Source organism: Rhinoraja longicauda, chromosome 40 (genome assembly GCF_053455715.1).
Source record: "Rhinoraja longicauda isolate Sanriku21f chromosome 40, sRhiLon1.1, whole genome shotgun sequence".
Taxonomy (NCBI): domain Eukaryota; kingdom Metazoa; phylum Chordata; class Chondrichthyes; order Rajiformes; family Arhynchobatidae; genus Rhinoraja; species Rhinoraja longicauda.
In genome coordinates this window covers 9,511,409-9,531,633 of record NC_135992.1, presented here as the reverse complement: position 1 = coordinate 9,531,633, position 20,225 = coordinate 9,511,409, and the positions used below count along the sequence as shown (strand labels likewise).

At 46.8% G+C, this 20,225-nt stretch overlaps 1 protein-coding gene across 4 annotated transcripts in view; it reads right to left on the bottom strand.

Annotated features, from left to right (window-relative positions):
* l3mbtl2 (L3MBTL histone methyl-lysine binding protein 2) overlaps positions 1–20,225 on the bottom strand; it is a 52,437-nt gene that overhangs the window by 7,610 nt on the left and 24,602 nt on the right. For 3 of the 4 annotated variants that reach the window (XM_078430824.1, XM_078430821.1, XM_078430822.1), the window contains 7 exons: positions 19,915–19,988; positions 14,118–14,222; positions 12,758–12,905; positions 11,050–11,129; positions 6,472–6,706; positions 3,548–3,604; positions 1,203–1,295 (listed from right to left, as the gene is read on the bottom strand). In XM_078430824.1, the coding sequence (XP_078286950.1) occupies positions 1,203–1,295; positions 3,548–3,604; positions 6,472–6,706; positions 11,050–11,129; positions 12,758–12,905; positions 14,118–14,222; positions 19,915–19,988 (792 nt within the window). The remainder of the gene's footprint in view (positions 1–1,202; positions 1,296–3,547; positions 3,605–6,471; positions 6,707–11,049; positions 11,130–12,757; positions 12,906–14,117; positions 14,223–19,914; positions 19,989–20,225) is intronic. The other variant, XM_078430823.1, reaches the window with a different exon arrangement.

The window sequence follows — 20,225 nt, the reverse complement described above, 5'->3', positions numbered from 1 at the left end:
GAAACATTAGAGATTCCTGTGAGGTATCGACTAGGTGGATGCAGAATGTTTCTTTTACAACTCAGGGCCACGGCTTAAAAGAAAATATAAGAGGTCACTAATTCAAGACAAATTCAGCAAATTGTTATCTCTCAGAGGTCTGAGTGTCTTTGGAATTCTCTTCCTCAAAGGAAACCGAAGGTTTTCAAGGTAGAGGTAGATAGATTCTTGAAGAAAGGATGAAAGGTCATCATTGTAGATAGGAATGTGGAGTTTTGATTACAATCAGATTGATCAAGGCCTTATTACTTAGAGAAGCAGTCTTGATAGGGGTCGAGAGTGGCCTACTTCTGCTCCGCATATGTTCCGTATAATAATATTAATAATAAAATTATTTTATCAGGGTATTTAAAACAGTTTATCGCTCTCAGTATTGTACAAATTCTTCTCCACCTTTTACAATTTTTGTATCCTGTCTGACATTTGAATTACTCAACAGGGCCACAATATAAAACTTATCTGTAGTATTTTCTCCTTTAGACAATAGACAATAGGTGCAGAAGTAGGCCATTCAGCCCTTCGAGCCAGCACCGCCATTCAATGCGATCATGACTGATCACTCTCAATCAGTACCCCATTCCTGCCTTCTCCCCATACCCCCTCACTCCACTATCCTTAAGAGCTCTATCCAGCTCTCTCTTGAAAGCATCCAACGAACTGGCCTCCACTGCCTTCTGAGGCAGAGAATTCCACACCTTCACCACTCTCTGACTGAAAAAGTTCTTCCTCATCTCCGTTCTAAATGGCCTACCCCTTATTCTTAAACTGTGGCCCCTTGTTCTGGACTCCCCCAACATTGGGAAAATGTTTCCTGCCTCTAATGTGTCCAATCCCCTAATTATCTTATATGTTTCAATAAGATCCCCCCTCATCCTTCTAAATTCCAGTGTATACAAGCCTAATTGCTCCAGCCTTTCAACATACGACAGTCCCGCCATTCCGGGAATTAACCTAGTGAACCTACGCTGCACGCCCTCAATAGCAAGAATATCCTTCCTCAAATTTGGAGACCAAAACTGCACACAGTACTCCAGGTGCGGTCTCACCAGGGCCCGGTACAACTGTAGAAGGACCTCTTTGCTCCTATACTCAACTCCTCTGATTAATATGCGGGTGGTAACATCAACTGTTTTTTTAATATCAGAAGACATGGTTATTCTTACTTTCATCTTCAGTCAGCTCCTCCATTCCTTCTGGTTTGAGTAATACCTCTGCCTTGTACTTCACCTCATCGTCCACCGTGAGCATCTTCCTATCTGCAAAGATGAAGTGGGAAAGTTATCCTCTTCCCAGGGAAAGACACAATGTTCTGGAGTAACTCAGCCAGGTCCGGCAGCATCTCTGGAGAACATGGATCGGGGATGCTTTGCGGGACCCTTCCCCACACTGACTCCTGGACCTGAAGCTTCCAGTTTCTCCACAGATGCTGCCTGACCCATTGAGTTACTCCAGCACTTTGTGTCTTTTAAAAAGAAAATGATAAACTAGCATCTGCAGTTGCTCGTTTCTCTAGCACCAATAGCATCACAGGCACACAGACACCGCAAGACGCAGAAATATAAATTATACACAAGTTACACAGAAATTGTACAAGAAAGTGAAAAGTAAAGACGTAAAGGTATGTAGGTTAATTGGCTTGGTAAATGTAAAAATTGTCCCTAGTGGGTGTGGGCTAGGGTTGATGTGTTGGGATCGTTGGTCGGCGCGGACCCGGTGGGCCAAAAGGGCCTGTTTCCGCGCTGTTTCCATCTCTAAACTAAAAACGAAACTAAAAAGACTATCTAAAATAAGAGAACTTAGTGCAAAACGACACAGAAAAGCCCATGGTAATGCAAGAGGTGGTCTGTAGAGTTCTGTTGCTGAGGTGGGGTTAGGGTTGTCCAGGTTGATTCAAGATGGCTGTCGGGAAGTAGTTGCTTCTAAGCTTGGTAGAACGCGATTTTGGATCTCTGTACCTCTTTCCCAACAGTAACAATGAGAAGAAGGCATGGCCTGGATGGCAAAGATTCTAGATGATAAATGCCACCTTGAGACAGCGTCTCATGCACCTGTGGAGAATATGGATAGGTGTTTGCTCCTCCCGCTCGTGCCTGAAGACTGGGAATGGGAGAGGAGGATGGAGGGAGACGGCGGTGGAAGCTGGACGAAGGGCTCGGTAAGAAAAAACAGGGTCTTACCTTCCGCACCCACAAGGTCGACTGCGGGAGGCGTCCGCCAGGGAAGCAAGGAGAGGGACGATGGAATTCACAAGTTATCAGAGTAGAATTAGGCCATTCGGCCCATCGAGTCTACTCCGCCATTCGATCGTGGCTGATCTCTGCCACCTCATACTTTCTCCTGCCTTCTCCCCATAAACCTTGACACCCGTTCTAATCAAGAACTTGTCAATATATCCACTGACTTGGCCTCCGCGGCCGCTCTGTGGCAACGTGGAGACCTCTGTGGAATGGAGGTGACGGCTGCAATGGGCCTTTGTGGCCAGCTGCAGCTGGGACTGTAAAATGGCGGCAAAACCAGGCGACTCTTCCCTACCTACACAGTGGGCTGTTCTGTACATTCTGTACCAACTGGGGGATTGTGCTTATGTATGGTGAGAGTCTTGCTAAAATGTATGCAAGAAAAAAAGTACAGATGCTCCCCCGGCTTACGATGCTTCAACTTACGATATTTCGACTTTGCGATGGTGCAAACGGCAGCGACCCGTAGCTCGCTTCCGGCCACGTGATCGCGTGTATTAAATGCATTTCAAATTACGGTATTTTCGGTTTCTCGGAACGTAACCACATTCTAGGTTGAGGAGCACCTGCATTACACTGTACTCTTGGTACACATGATAATAAAGAGACCATAAACCATAGAGTGTGTAAGAAAATAACTGCAGATGCTGGTACAAATCGAAGGTATTTATTGACAAAATGCTGGAGTAACTCAGCAGGTCAGGCAGCATCTCAGGAGAGAAGGAATGGGTGACGTTTCGGGTTGAGACCCTTCTTTAGTCTGGTATTTATTCACAAAATGCTGGAGTAACTCAGCAGGTCAGGCAGCATCTCAGGAGAGAAGGAATGGGTGACGTTTTGGGTCGAGACCCTTCTTCAGACTGAAGAAGGGTCTCGATCCGAAACGTCACCCATTCCTTCTCTCCTGAGATGCTGCCTGACCTGCTGAGTTACTCCAGCATTTTGTCAATAAATACCGTAAACCATAGAGAACCATAAAGTGATGGGTTTCGGGTCGGGACCCGACTTCAGACTGAACGTTTGTAGAATTTTGGTTTCGATTGAAGGGGAAATGGAACAAAACTGTGCAACTTCACACCAAGAGCTGGCTGCTTAATGGTTTATCTTGTAAGAAAAGCTAGTGATTCAACATAGATAAAGGAACTCGATCATGTACGGGATATTCAGGCCATGACATCACCTGGGGCAGGAAACAGAGATTCATATTTCCGGGCAACACCATGACTCAATGAAGCACAAAACCATGAAAGAGGGTCAGTGTCAGGACCTACCTCTCTTCTTACAAGACTTCTTTGACGTGTTGGTTTCCGTTGCCGGTTTTTCAGGAACTGCGTACAAAGTAAGAAAAAGAAATCTCAAATTTAAGAAGCTGTAATCAGGCTCAACAGCAATATCTATCTGGGCAGGGAGGAACTGCAAATGCTGGTTTAAACCGAAGATAGACACAAAATGCTGGAGTAACTCAGCGGGACAGGCAGCATCTCTGGAGAGAAGGGATGGGCGACGTTTCGGGTCGAGACCCTTCTTCAGACAAAGGATCTGCTTTGCACTGTACCTTGGGAAAAGGTAACAATAATGAATCTAAACCTAAAAAAATAAAACTTAACCTAAACCAGAGATCTTATTGAAACATATAAAATTCTTAAGGGGTTGGAGAGGCTAGATGCGGGAAGATTGTTCCCGATGTTGGGGAAGTCCAGAACCAGGGGTCACAGCTTAAGGATATGGGGGAAGTCTTTTAGGACCGAGATGAGAAAACATTTCTTTACACAGAAAGTGGTGAGTCTGTGGAATTCTCTGCCACAGAAGGTAGTTGAGGCCAGTTCATTGGCTATATTTAAGAGGGAGTTAGATGTGGCCCTTATGGCTAGAGGGATCAGGGGGTATGGAGAGAAGGCAGGTACAGGTTACTGAGCTGGATGATCAGCCATGATCATATTGAATGGCGGTGCAGGCTCGAAGGGCCGAATGGCCTACTCCTGCACCTATTTTCTATGTTTCTATGTAAACCGTGAGAGTGCTGTTGACATGCTTCCAGGATCCCCCTGTCCTTCTGCAGCGGCACGATGCCTCATTGCACTGCTGATAGATTGGTCTTCTCACTCCCTTAGCGCACCCTCCATTGATATTAAACAGAAACTGTGCTCATGATAACTCCACCACCCTCTGCTCTCTGATCAAACATTTTCAGGAACCCACTGCCCTGCTGGCTGCAACTCGAGACGGCACCAGATTTTGCAAACCCCGAGCTCCAGTTTGAGCAACTGGAGGGGCCACCTGGTACAACTATGCAGGACACACAAAGCCCCTGGAGGTTCTCATATGGCACTGGAATTGCTGCTTTTAGATCTCAGCTGTCCCATCCTTTTGCTCGAGAAAAATTCCTCAGAAAGATTCCTCAGATTAATTATTTACAGTTGCCCCTTAGTTTCAACTAGACCAAGTGGACCCGTTGGGCCCAAACCTCTCCTGCATTGGTGCAGCACCCCCCCCCCCCCCCCAGAGACCTGGGTTTGGTCCTGACTTTGGGTGCTGTCTGTATGGAGTTCTCCCTGTGACCTGCGTGGGTTTTCTCCGGGAGCTTTGGTTTCTTCCCACACTCCAAAGACATACAGATTTGTAGGTTAATTGGCTTGGTGTAAATGCAAATTGTCCATAGTGTGTGTAGGATATTGTTAATGTGTAGGGATCGCTGGTTGGTGCGGACTCGGTGGGCTGAAGGACCTGTTTCCGTGCTGTATATCTAAACTGAACTAAACAGATGCAAAATGCTGGAGTAACTCAGTTGGTCAGGCAGCATCTCGGGAGAGAAGGAATGCGTGATGTTTCGGATCGAGACTCTTCTTCAGACCCGAAACGTCACCCATTCCTTCTCGCCAGAGATGCTGCCTGACCCGCTGGGTTACAACAGACAATAGACAACAGGTGCAGGAGTAGGCCATTCGGCCCTTCGAGCCAGCACTGCCATTCAGCGTGATCATGGCATATCATGCACAATCAGTACCCCGTTCCCGCCTTCTCCCCATATGCCTTGACTCCGCTATCATTAAGAGCTCTATCTAACTCTCTCTTGAAAGCATCCAGAGAATTGGCCTTCCGAGGCAGAAAATTCCACAGCTTCACAACTCTCTGAGTGAAAAGGTTTTTCCTCATCTCCGTTCTAAATGGCCTACCCCTTATTCTTAAACTGTGGCCCCTGGTTCGGGACTCCCCCAACATCGGGAAATGTTTCCTGCCTCTAGCGTGTCCAGCACCTTGTGTCTACCTTTGATTTAAACCAGTATCTGCAGTTTTTCTCCTAAAACAGATATTAGAGTCATTGACACAATAATCTCAATGATCGGACGGCCGGGTGGAAGCAAAGTTCAGAAGTAGAGGTGAAACATTTGTGTGGACTGTAATGTAGGGTTTAAAAATCGGCTCAATGTCAACAAGAAAAACAAATGTCTGAAATTGTAGTGACAGATGGAGATGAATTCAGCGGAAAGCAGAATTTTGTGTGGGAGATTGAAGATCATGACATTGACAAAGGCACAAAACTGGACATTGTGGCAGGTTATCAGGAGATGACTACTACTGAACATAGAAAGTATCACAAAATGCTGGAGTAACTCAGCAGGTCAGGCAGCATCTAGGAGAGAGGGAATGGGTGACGTTTCGGGTCGAGACCCTTCTTCAGACTGTTGTCGGGGGGGGGGGGGGGGGAGCCGATTTTACCTTCTCCCTAAAAAAAAATCCTTTCTTTGTCCTGCCCCCCCCGACATCAGTCTCAAGAAGGGTCTCAACCCGAAACGTCACCCATTCCCTCTCTCCTAGATGCTGCCTGACCTGCTGAGTTACTCCAGCGTCTTGTGATACCTTCGATTTGTACCAGCATCTGCAGTTATTTTCCTACACCACTGAACATAGATACTTGAGTAACTCAGCAGGACAGGCAGCATCTCTGGAGAGAAGGAAGGGCCTCGACCCGAAACGTCACCCATTCCTTCTTTCCAGAGATGCCGCCTGTCCCGCTGAGTTACTCCAGCATTTTGTGTCTATCTTCGATTTAAACCAGCATCTGCAGTTCCTTCCTACATGGGTAGATACTTGATTTTTCTCGCACGAGAGATGTCACAGTGAAATTAGGATGGTTCCTTATGTTTGCGTTGAAGAGATGGTCTCCAGAGGAGAAGCAATTTTTTGACATTCTTACCTGATGTTACAGGCACTTGGAGTTGATAGCCAGTCAGCTCACACCAGCCCGCTGGATACAAATCTGGCGACTCGCAGTCCACCCACTGATCATACTCATCGCCCCACCCATCAAAGTGGATCTTCATCAGGCGGTTCGCCACTCGCCTGATGGTGGCCACGCAGATCAAGCGAGGCTCCATCAGGTCGACAGCCTCGAGCTTCATCCCGGGCTCATAACCGTGACATGGAATGTCCTGCGAAATAAGGGGACAACTGGCGTCAGCACCACAGACTTGTCGTGCTGTAAATCAGGTGATATTAATGTAATGCATTATTATTATTATTATTATATTGTTCTTCTGAAGACCAGACACAAAAAGCTGGAGTAACTTGTAACGGTGGCGCAGCAGTAGAGTTGTTGCCTTACAGCGCTTGCAGCGCTAGTGACCCGGGTTCGATCCCGACTAAGGGTGCTGTCTGCACGGAGTTTGTACGTTCTCCCCGTGACCTTCGTGGGTTTTCTCCGAGATCTTCGGTTTCCTCCCACGCCCCAAAGACGTAGAGGTTTGTAGGTTATTTGGGTTGTTAAAAGTGTAAATTGTCCCTAGTGTGTGTAGGATGGTGTTAGTGTGCGTGGGAGCAGACTCACCGGGCCTAAGGGACCATTTCTGTGCCGTATCTCTCTTTAAAAAAACTCGGCAGGTCAGGCAGCGTCTCTGGAGAAATGTAATAGGTGACGATTCGGGTCAAAACCCTTCTTCAGACTGAAGGACAATGAGGGGACAGATGGAGTGAGTGGTAAGGGGAGAGAAACTGATAGGGGGTGGGGGCTGGACTGGTATTAGTTTATTGTCACGATACATAGATACAGTGGGGAAAAAAAAACACCACCCAGTTTCCAGAAGTTCATAACCAGCTATTTCACCTTGCTGTCATCGAGTGGGAGGTTGTTGGCTTAACACCACGTTACTAAGTGTAAGAAAATAACTGCAGATGTTGGTACAAATCGAAGGTATTTATTCACAAAATGCTGGAGTAACTCAGCGGGTCAGGCAGGAGAGAAGAGTCTGAAAAAGGGTCTCGACCCGAAACGTCGCCCATTCCTTCTCTCCTGAGATGCTGCCTGACCCGCTGAGTTACTCCAGCATTTTGTGAATAAATACCATGTTACTAAGCTCGCTATCTCCTTCCTGTACTCGAGATCTGGCCTGTTACGGTGGTAGGAAAGGGGAGTTGGGAAGCAGGTTGTGTGTGAGAGTGTCAGAAGTGGTGGGTCAGGAGGAGAGAGAAAGGGACAGAATGGGATCAATGGCATGCAATTGGAGAATTCATCGTGCATGCCGTTGGATGGCAGACAACCAAGGCGGAATAAAAAGGCGCTGTTCTTCTCATTTGCGTTTGGCCTCACCATGGAAGTGGAGGGGGCTATCCAGCAGCTCCCTAGTTCCACACGTCCCTCCCCACCCAGCCCTCACCCGGCATTTTCCCCTGCCATCATAGGCACTACAACACCTTAGCAGTGGGCATCCAGGAGTCTGAAGAAGGGTCTCGACCCGAAACGTCACCCATTCCTTCTCTCCCGAGATGCTGCCTGACCCGCTGAGTTACTCTAGCATTTTGTGTCTACCTTGGATTTAAACCGGCATCTGCAGTTTTTTTTCCCTAAGCATCCAGGAGTGTCTGCATATTAACGACAGCAGCAGAAACCTACACCTGCAGAGGAGAGTCTAGGACTACAGCCTCAGAATTAAAGGACATTCCTTTAGGAAGGAGATGAGGAGGAATTTCTTTAGACAGAGGGTGGTGAATCTGTGGAATTCGTTGCCACAGTAGGCTTTCGAGGCCATGTTAATGGATATTTTTAAGGCAAAGATTGATATTCTTGATGAGTGCGGGTGTCAAGGGTTATGGAGAGAAGCCAGGAGAATGGGGTTGAGAGGGAGAGATAGATCAGCCATGATTGAATGGTGGAGTATACCTGATGGGCCGACTGGCTTAATATTCCTCCTATCACTTATGAACTTATTTCATCTGTAACTTTAAGGCAGAGCATTTTCCTAACTACCGCTGCTATCTGCACATAAACTCAGCCCCAATTCAAGTTCAGAATGCCATACTGGGACCAAAATAAGTGAAACACGGTCTGCTGGATCTCCTGGTTTTTAACTAAGGTTGCCACAAGGTCCTATAAATAATGTGGTAATTACCCAATCATCTATTTTGTGATACTTGCTGTGGTATAATTATAAATGAGAACATAGCAGGACACACCCTTGTTCCTCACTGAATAACACAAGAACTATTTTAATCTACCAGAGAAGGTAGATCATAGAGACAGCGTGAAACAGACCCATTGGCCCAACTTTCCCACACCAACCAACATGTCCATTTACATTAGTCCCACCTGCCTGCGTTTGGACCATATCCCTCTAAATCAGTCCTATTCATGTACCCGTCTAAATGTTTAGATTATTAAGGGGTTGGACACGTTAGAGGCAGGAAACATGTTCCCAATGTTGGGGGAGTCCAGAACAAGGGGCCACGGTTTAAGAATAAGGGGTAGGCCATTTAGAATGGAGATGAGGAAAAACTTTTTCAGTCAGAAAGTTGTAAATCTGTGGAATTCACTGCCTCAGAAGGCAGTGGAGGCCAAGTCTCTGAATGCATTCAAGAGAGAGCTAGAGAGAGCTCTTAAGGATAGCAGAGTCAGGGGGTACGGGGAGAAGGCAGGAACGGGGTACTGATTGAGAATGATCAGCCATGATCACATTGAATGGCGGTGCTGGCTCGAAGGGCCGAATGGCCTACTCCTGCAGCATTGTCTATTTCTTAAACGTTGCGATAATGCCTGCCTCAACTACCTCCAGCAGCTCATCCATACACACACCATACTTTGTGTGAAAATAATTACCCCTCAGGTTCCTATTAAATCTTTCCCTACTCACCTTAAAGCTATGTCCTCTGGTTCTTGATTCTCCTACTCTGGGCAAGAGACCCTGTGAATCTACCTGATCTATTCCTCTCATGATTTCGTACACCTCGATAAGATCACCCTTCATCCTCCTGCGCTCCAAGGAATAGTCTCCAAGACTGCTCAGCCTCTTCGTCTAGCTCAGGCCCTGCCGGGAGTCCTGACAACATCCTTGTAAAGATGGGGCAAATTTTGATGTCTAATCTGAAAGATAGCTCCCCTGGAGTTTTGCACTCCCTCAGGACTAGACTAGTTCAGCTTGGATTACTATGGTCTGGTTACATAGAATAATTGATCATTTATTCCATTATATTCATTGTATATTTATTGAGTCGTGGCAGCAACGTGCCAATAAAGCTGCAGCACGCAATAATTTATTGTTCTGTTCCCTGTGCTTATGACAATTGAACACTCTTGACTCTCTTGCAGAATACTGCATTGCAATAGGTCGACTGGGCTTGTGTTCACTGGAATTTAGAAGAATGAGAGGGTATCTTGTAGAAACATATAAAATTCTTAAGGGACTGGACAGGCGAGATGCAGGAAAAATGTTCCCGATGTTGGGGGAGTCCAGAACCAGGGGTCGCAGTTTAAAGAATAAGGGGTTGGCCATTTAGGACTGAGATGAGGAAAAAACTTTTTCACCCAGAGAGTTGTGAATTCTGTGGAATTCTCTGCCACAGTAGGCAGTGCAGGCACATTCACTGGACGTATTCGAGAAAGAGTTAGACATCGCTCTTAGGGCTAACGGAATCAAGGGACATAGGGGAAAAAGCAGGAACAGGGTACTGAATTTGGATGATCAGCCATGATCATATTGAATGGCGGTGCTGGCTAGAAGGGCCGAATGCACCTATTTTCTATGTTTGTAGCGTCAACTGGTCTCACTTGAATCTACAACTTTCAGGCTCAGATGAGGATGCTTCCAAAGGAGCCTGAGGTAATACAGAACACGCAGTACAGCTGGATCATCCTTGGGTTGGAGATGGAATGAAGGTCAAAGGTTTGCAGGTTAATTGGCTTTTGTAAATTGTCCCGTGTGTAGGATAGAACGAGTGTTTAGTTTTAGAGATGCAGCGTGGAAACAGGTCCTTCAGCCCACCGAATCCGCACCGACCCCCGTACACTAGCACCATCCTACACACTGGGGACAATTTACAATCTTTACCCAAGTCAATTAGCCTACAAACATGTACGTCTTTGGAGTGTGGAGGAAATCAGAGCACCTGGGGAAACCCACACGGTCACGGGGAGTACAAACTCCATACAGACAGCACCCGTAGTCAGGATCTAGCGCGGTAAGGCAGCATCTCCACCGTGCTAGCCCAAAAGACGCTTCCACAAATGGTGCCCGACACACCGAGTTGCTCCGTAACAGTCACATGGAATGGAAACAGGCTCTTCGGCCCAACTTGCCCATGCTGACTAAAATGCCCCATTTACGCTCATCCCACCTGCCCGCGTTTGGACCATATATCCTATCCCTCTAAACCTTTTCCAGTAGAGAAAGTTTGTTTTTGCTCCAGATTGCAGCATTTGCAGTCACTTGTTTGTCCAAATTGTCAACAAGGTTCGGGGGGGGGGGGGGGGGAATAGTCACATAAGAAAATATTCCTCAACACTCACCCGAATAAAGAGAGAAGCAGGAGCTGCTACAGTGCCAGAGTTTATTAAATATGTTTCCCAGTCAAAGTTTGTCTTGCATCCTGGAAGCATAAAATACAAATCAGGTCACCAGCTGCATACTGTATCAGTGTACTACTGCTATACATTGGAACTGTATCCGAGATGCTTATCTAATATGTATTTAAGTGCTTATGTATAGTGATACTTATACTGAACTGTACATAGAAATGAATTTCACTGTACCTTGGCACATGTGACAAATAAAGACATACCAAAACTCCTAACTGAAGAAATAACCTCTTGGCATCTACCCTGACAAGTCATAGAAACATAGAAAATAGGTGCAGGAGTAGGCCATTCGGCCCTTCGAGCCTGCACCGCCATTCAATATCATCATGGCTGATCATCCAACTCAGTATCCCGTACCTGCCATCTCTCCATACCCCCTGATCCCTTTAGCCACAAGGGCCACATCTAACTCCCTCTTAAATATAGCCAATGAACTGGCCTCAACTACCTTCTGTGGCAGAGAATTCCGCAGATTCACCACTCTGTGTGAAAAAAAACTTTCTCATATCGGTCCTAAAAGACTTTCCCCTTATCCTTAAACTGTGATCCCTTGTTCTGGACTCCCCCAACATCGGGAACAATCTTCCTGCATCTAGCCTGTCCAACCCCTTAAGAATTTTGTACGTTTCTATAAGATCCCCCCTCAATCTTCTAAATTCCAGCGAGTACAAGCCGAGTCTATCCAGTCTTTCTTCATATGAAAGTCATGCCATCCCAGGAATCAATCTGGTGAACCTTCTCTGTACTCCCTCTATGGCAAGAATGTCTTTCAACTCAGTCCCAAAGACCATGTGGAAAGACATTAAGGCCCAGCTACTTAAACATTACACAATGCTATTTATAGACTGGGGAACTTCTTCATGAAGTCATACCCAATATTTATCCCTCAACCAACAACTTAAAGGCATCACCTCGTCATTTTCAAGTTATTTGTGCAAGTTTGCCCTCTGCAAAAAAGGTGGGCAGATTTCTTATCTTACAAAAGCGAGCAAAAGCACGTCAATAACTGTGAAAGAGTTACATTAAAACATTAATACATTAAAAGGAATGCAAAAAGCAGCAGTGCAAATTCAAATAGTATCACCTTCCCGTTAGGGGGAAACAAACAGGGACATGTTGGCCAGTGTGGGCAAGTTGGCCGAAGGGCCGAATGGCCTCCTCCTGCACCTATTGTCTATTGACCTGTTTCCACACTGTATCATTCTATGACTCTAAACAAATGTTATCTCCTTATTTACAACAGATTGCAGTTAATAGAACATAGAAACATTGAAGCATAGCAAAATAGGTGCAGGAGTAGGCCACTTGGCCCTTCGAGCCAGCACCGCCATTCAATATGATCATGGCTGATCATCTAAAATCAGTACCCCCTTCTTGCTTTTTCCCCCATATCCCTTGATTCTGTTAGCCCGAAGAACTAAATCTAACTCTCTCTTGAAAACATCCAGTGAATTGGTCTCCACTGCTTTCTAAATTCCAGTGAATACAAGCCATGTACAATCTAACAAGATCCACCCGGGTGGTCTCAGGATGAGCGTGCAATCTCCGCACGGACAGCAGCCGAGGCCAGGATCTCCCCCGGGTCTCTGGCGCCGAGAAGCAGCGGCTTTACCGGCTGCGTCATTGTACAACAACTTACCTTGTGGAGGCGTTAGTACGATGTCATTCTTCTTACAGAATCCCACAGGAAAGATGGAAAAGGAGCAGCCGTGGTAACAGAACCAGTCCGATCCATCAGCCACCTCGGAGCCATCAATTCCAATCATCAAATACCCGTCCAGCAGCACCTGCCATACGTTGGGTCAAGAATACAATCCATCACATTTTCGTGCTGGAGGCAGATATCAATTTTAACATAACACATATGATGAAAGAATGGGTCGACTGTGCTTGTACTCACTGGAATTTGGAAGGATGAGAGGGGATCTTATAAAAACATATAAAATTCTTAAAGGATTGGACTGGCTAGATGCAGGAAAATTGTTCCCGATGTTGGGGGGAGTCCGATATCAATTATAACACAACACATATGATGAAAGAATGGGTCGACTGGGCTTTTACTCACTGGAATTTAGAAGGATGAGACGGGATCTTATAGAAACATATTCTTAAAGGATTGGACAGACTAGATGCAGGAAAATTGTTCCTGATGTTGGGGGGAGTCCAAAACCAGGGGTCACAGTTTAAGAAGAAGGGGTTGGCCATTTAGGACTGAGATGAGGAAAAACTTTTTCACCCAGAGAGTTGTGAATCTGTGGAATTCTCTGCCACAGAAGGCAGTGGAGGCCAATTCACTGGAAGTTTTCAAGAGAGAGTTAGATTTAGCTCTTGGGGCTAACGGAATCAAGGGATATGGGGGAAAAAGCAGGAACGGGGTACTGAATTTGGATGATCAGCCATGATCATATTGAATGGCAGTGCTGGCTCGAAGGGCCGAGTGGCCTACTCCTGCACCTATTTTTCTATGTCTATGTTTCTAACTTGCACTCGGGTATGACCAGTTAAACATCAGATGTTTGCAAAACTGAAACTCATGGAGCAAAAGAAGAATCGTATTTGTAGATGTGAAATTTGCAGACAGAAAGCAGAGTATGATGGCAAACAAATGAAGACTGAAAGAAAGTGTGGGCTATGCCTCCCTGAATGGACGATTTTTTTTGCGTATGTATTAATAATCTGTGTGTGGAAATCAAGGGAACAGTTTTGAAGCTTACACACAAGTTTAGTTTAGTTTAGAGAGAAGCACAGAAACAGGCTCGCCACCCCACCGAGTTGAAGCTAACTTTAAGCTTTCTTTCTTCCAGGTCTCTTTTCCATCAATTGCAGATTGCCTTTTACTGAGCATCCACATTGGAAGTGAGACTGAAACGAAGGTGGAACAGAGGACTTGCTGCCACTAACTGAACAATGGTATCCTGACCTGTTCTCGACGGTGGAGTGTTCCTTCCAATAGCTAACCCCGTAAACATACATTTATATACTTCACTAAAAAGGCTTACCTTTCGGACACTAGCCACGCAAATGGTGGATAAATTCAATGGATCAATGGCCTCCAGTTTCATCCCCTCTTTAAACCAACCATTGTGTGTGTAAACTGCTCGAACCTGTAAATCGGAAAGGAACAAAAATCCAAGAATTGGAAGAATAGACAATAGGCAAACATGTTGGAAATATACTGCAAGACCACACAAAGGATGGTGGGGGGATGGAACAAGCTGCCAGAGGAGGTAGTTGAGGCAGGGACTATCCCAACATTTAAAAAACAGTTAGACAGGTACATGGATAGCACAGGTCTGGAGGGATACGAGCCAAACGCAAGCAGGTGGGACTAGTGTAGCTATGAGCTGTAGCTGTAGTATAGTAGTGTAGTGTAGCCAGCGTGGGCAAGCTGGGGCTGTTTCCACACTGTATCACTCCATGACAATCTGGAAATGCTTGAAACACTCAACGAACCAGTCAATGTTTGGAGAAACGCCAACACACTAACATTTCTTCATATTCCACTTGGATAGCTTACAACCCACCCAATAGTATGAACTTTGAATTCTCCAATTTCAGGTAACCTCTAACAACACTCCCCCTTCCCTTCCCCTTTCCCTGTGCAAATCCACGATCTTAGCAAATGCTGGAACGGACTCATTGGACTTTATAATCGATTTCCACTTCCATTATATATATATATTTCTATAAAAATGAACACAAGATTCAAATTTTCTATTACCAAGTGGATCCATTGGGCCCAAACCTCTCCTGCATTAGTGCAGCACCCTATCCTCTCCCCCCCCCCCCTTATCCTCCCTCCCTCACAGGTAGATTTAAATTTAAATATGTGAATAACTTAAAAAATATAACACCGATTTCAATGAAACTTCTTCCATTAGCACCAAAGGGACGACGGTGAGTAAGGTGGGCCTAAAATTGTCGCGCTATCATGTACCGTTTTGGCAGTAGTACAGGAACAAACAAACAAACAAGAGTTTTAGTATATAGATTAAAACTTTTCAACAGAGTTGGAGCACCTGTGGAAAGAAAAGCAGGATTAACATTTCATGTTGCTGAAACTTCATCAGATTGGCTGACCTCTCAAGCATTGGCACCCATCACTTTGCTTTATGTCAACGTTTGTTGGTATTTTCCCCGGAGCCAAGGGATTCAGGGCCCTAGATTTAGTTTAGTTTAGAGATACAGGGCGGAAACAGGCCCTTCGGTCCACCGACTCCACACCGACCTGCAATCCCCGCACATTAACACTACTCTACACACACCAGGGACAATTTTACATTTATACTAACCCAATTAACCAACAAACCTATATGTCTTTGGTGTGTGTGGAAGGAAACCGAAGATCTTGGAGAAAACCCACACAGGTCATGGGGAGAACATGCAAAATCTATGCAAACAAGCTCCCATAGTCAGGATCAACCCCAGGCCTCTGGCACCACTGCGCCACCCTGCCACCCCCAAGATTAGACTTATCTTTCAATTATCACATGCAACTCAACAGAAGATGGCGCGGTCCAGTCCAGTCGCCGTCGTGGTAGCTCTGCGGGAACTGTGAGTTTTAAACTGGTATGTTTACTTTAAAATTATCCCTAAGTGCTCTAGCGTGTGCTAGCACTTAGCATTAACCAATGTACGACCGGGAAACGCTCGTAAAATTAAACTCGAGCGCTACCGGAGCACTATTAAACAGAAAACTACTCACCGATATACCGATAGAGATCATCAAAGGAGCGCACCGCGGCAGCAGCAGTGGGAGCGCAGGTCAGTGGGAAAGTCGGAAAAAACACCGAAGGAAGCGAGGGGGGATTCGGAACAGGCTGAGAACCTAAGCCTTACGTCCACCTCTGCCCAGCATACTTCTGGCCAACGTCCAGTCCCTGGAGAACAAGCTGGATGACCTGAGGGCAAGGATCAGATTCCAGAGGGACATAAAGAACTGTAACATCCTTTGTCTGACTGAAACATGGCTGACCCCGCTGGTGCCTGACCAGGTGATCTGCCCATCCGAGTCCTTCACTGTTTTCCGGGCGGACAGAACGGAAGAATCCGGGAAATCCAAGGGCGGAGGAGTCTGCTTCTTGACCAATAATAACTGGTGTAATCCTGGAAATATTAAGACGCTTTCTCGTTCCTGCTCGCCGGACCTGGAACATCTAACTATCTCATGCCGACCATTCTACCTACCCCGGGAGTTCAGCTCGGTGATCATCACAGCCGTCTATATCCCACCGTATGCGGACACCGACGTGGCACTGTCCACCCTACACGATGTGTTGTGTCAACACCAAAACAAGAACCCTGATGCGGCTGTGCTGGTGGCTGGAGACTTCAATAGGGGAAATCTCAAAAAGGTCATGCCCAACTTCTACCAACACATCACGTGTGTCACCAGGGGGGAAAGAACTTTGGACCACTGCTACACGCCGTTCAGGAAAGGCTACAAGGCCGTTTCTCTCCCTCCTTTTGGGAAATCTGACCACGCTGCCATTTTCCTGCTGCCGGAGTACAAACAACGGATAGTACGGGAAGCGACAGTGACGAGGGACGTAAAGCGGTGGGCTGACCATTCAGAGGCCATGCTGCAGGATGCACTGAGCGAAGTCGACTGGAACATGTTCCAAGCAAGTTCCAGAGACGTAAATGAGTTTGCGGAAGCGGTTACGGACTTCATTGCCACAATAGCCGATACCATCATCCCCATGGCCTTGAATGCTCGCACCGCTGCTTACAACTCCGGTCTGGCATCCGGCAACATGGACGACTACAAGGGAGAGTCCTACCGACTGCGAAGGGCAGTGAAGGATGCAAAAAAGATGTACCGGGACAAGATGGAGTCACAGATGAAGCAGCAGGACACCAGGCGCCTTTGGCAGGGGCTACTGACTATAACTAGCTACAGGTCCAGCACCCCTTCAACCGGAAGTGCTGGCTCCTCCTTAGCTGATGACCTGAACTCTTTTTATGCACGGTTTGAGACGGGTAACACCACCAGCTCGCCGTCTAAAAACAGCACTGAAGGGGCGCTGGCTAGCGAGGCTGGAGGGGGATCCACCGCTGGAGATGTGCACACATTCTCGGTGTCCGAGCATGAGGTGAGGTGGGCTCTGACGCGTGTGAACACGAGGAAAGCTGGAGGCCCAGATGGTATATCTGGGCGAGTACTAAAGTCTTGTGCTACTCAGCTTGCTCCAGTGCTCACCACAATATTCAACCTCTCCTTGGCAAAGTCCGTGGTCCCTGCATGCTTCAAAAGATCCATCATTGTACCGGTGCCAAAGAATGCCTCTCCAGCGTGTTTAAATGACTACCGACCGGTGGCCCTCACCTCGGTTGTCATGAAATGCTTTGAGAGGCTAGTCAAGAAGCACATCTGCGCCCTCCTTCCTCGCAACATGGACCCACTACAGTTCGCATACCGTCCGAACAGGTCCACGGATGATGCGGTCTCCCAGGTTCTACACACCGCTCTCTCTCATCTGGACAGCCAGGGGGGCTATGTGAGGATGCTGTTCATTGACTTTAGTTCAGCATTCAACACAATAGTCCCCAGCAGACTGGTTGAGAAGCTGCTGGAACTGGGGTTTAGCACCCCTCTGTGTGCCTGGGTCCTGGACTTTCTCACTGCCAGGCCCCAAGTGGTCAGGATGGGGGAACACACATCTAGCTCTCTCACCCTGAACATAGGATCCCCCCAGGGCTGCGTCCTTAGCCCCCTACTGTACTCCCTGTACACACATGACTGTGGGGCCATGTTCAGCTCAAACTCCATCATCAAGTTTGCTGATGACACTGTGGTGGTGGGCCGGATCTCCAACAACGATGAGAAGGCCTACCGGGAGGAGGTGGCTGATCTGGCACTCTGGTGTCAGGACAATAGCCTCCTCTTGAATGTCACTAAAACAAAGGAGCTGATTGTGGACTTCAGAAGGGCTAAACATCCAAGGACGTACACGCCACTGGAGATAAATGGGTCTATTGTGGATAGGGTGAGCAGTTTTAAATACTTGGGAGTCCGCATCGCAGAGGATCTGACGTGGGCAACGCACATTGCCGCACTGGTGGGTAAGGCTAAGCAGCGCCTTTACCACCTTAGACAACTGAGGAAATTCAGAGTGTCTCTGAGGATCCTTCATTGCTTCTACTCTGGGGCTGTAGAGAGCATCCTGTCCGGCAACATTACAGTCTGGTTTGGGAACAGCTCTGCCCAGGACAGGATGGCCCTGCAGAGAGTAGTGCGTTCGGCAGAACGCACCATGGGAACTACACTCGTCCCCCTGCAGGACCTATACATCAGGAGGTGCAGATCCAGAGCAAGCAAGATCATGAGGGACCCCTGCCACCCCAGTAAAGGACTGTTCCAGATGCTACGATCAGGCAAACGCCTCCGCTGTCACGCTGTGAAAACGGAGAGGATGAGACGGAGCTTCTTCCCACAGGCCATCAGGACTGTCAACTTTTATAACCCCAGAGACTAAATTTTTGTCGACACTAATAGTAACTTATTAACTTTATTTATATGCTGTAACTGTAATTCTTTTTGTGCACAACCCGCAGGCATTGCCACTTTCATTTCACTGCACATCGTGTATGTGTATGTGACAAATAAATTTGACTTGACTTGACTTGACTTATCTTGTCCCCGTTTGTGAGAATTGTGCTCACATTGCATGAGAAAGCTTTCAGATGGTCGCTGAGGAGAACTTGATATGATCTTATTTTGTTTTACTCTCTCAATTTTTCTATTAACATAAGAAAATCTAACTTATGCTGGCTCACAAACCAAACCCATAAACTCATTCACTTATTTTCCTGCAACCTCTCCTCTCTCACATACCCATCAACTCCACCCCGATTCTTTTTAGTTTAGTTTAGTTTAGAGATAGAGCGTGGAAACAGATCCTTCGGTCCACCGAGTCCACACCGACCAGCGATCCCCACACATTAACACTACGCTACACACACTAGGAACAATTTTACAGTTATATCAAGCCAATTAACCTGCCTATCTGTACGACTTGAGTGTGGGAGGAAACCGAAGATCTTGGAGGAAACCCACGCAGTCACGGGGAGAACGTACAAACTCCGTACAGACAGCACCCCTAGTCGGGATTGCAAGCGCTGTAAGGCAGCAACTCTACCGCTGCGCCACCGTGGCTGCCTTTATACCCACCCACACTCAGAGTAACTTACAACAGTCCATTGATCCAACAAGCAGCACATCTTGGGGTCGTGGGAGGAAACCGGAGCACTTTGGGGGAAATGTAGTCGGAGGGAGAACGCGCAAACTCCAGCGGAGGTTCCGATTGAACCCGGTTGACTGGAGTTGTGAGACAGGTATCACTAAATGCCGGAGTAACTCAGCAGGTCAGGCAGCATCTAGGAGAGAAGGAATGGGTGACGTTTCGGGTCGAGACCCTTCTTCAGACTGATGTCAGGGGAGGGGGCGGGACAAAGAAAGGATAAAGGTGGAGACAGGAAGACAGTGGGAGAACTGGGAAGGGGAGGGGGAAGAGAGGGACAGAGGAACTATGTAAAGTTGGAGAAGTCAATGTTCATACCGCTGGGATGTAGGCTGCCCAAGCGAAATATGTTGTGAGACAGGATTGCTCTCCATCGCTCCACTGTGCCTCCCACACATGGAGAGGATATCTCACCCAATGTCCCTTCCTTGCACGTCGGACATTTCTGACCTCACTATTAAACTGTCGACTTGCCACACTGGCACAAGTGCACACCTACTCCGAGGCAGACACTCCCCTAGAATGAAATAAAATGCACAATATCTTCCGTTACCTTTTTGAACAGGTGGGGTAGAGCATCACAGTAGACTTTCTTTTTTGTTCGGTATGGGTTATTCTCTCCTTTATCTGCAGGAGGAATGAGAACATTTTAGATTTCAGCTGTGCAGATCAGAAGATTGTAGATTTTTAAAAAAAATCTATTTTATGAATACCCTGTTCATTTATCCTCCCTCACTTTGACTGGTAAATAATTCAAAAGCTGCCAATTTGTTGATTAGCATATCATATCATATCATATATATACAGCGCGGAAAAAGGCCTTTTCGGCCCACCAAGTCCGCGCCGCCCAGTGATCCCCATACA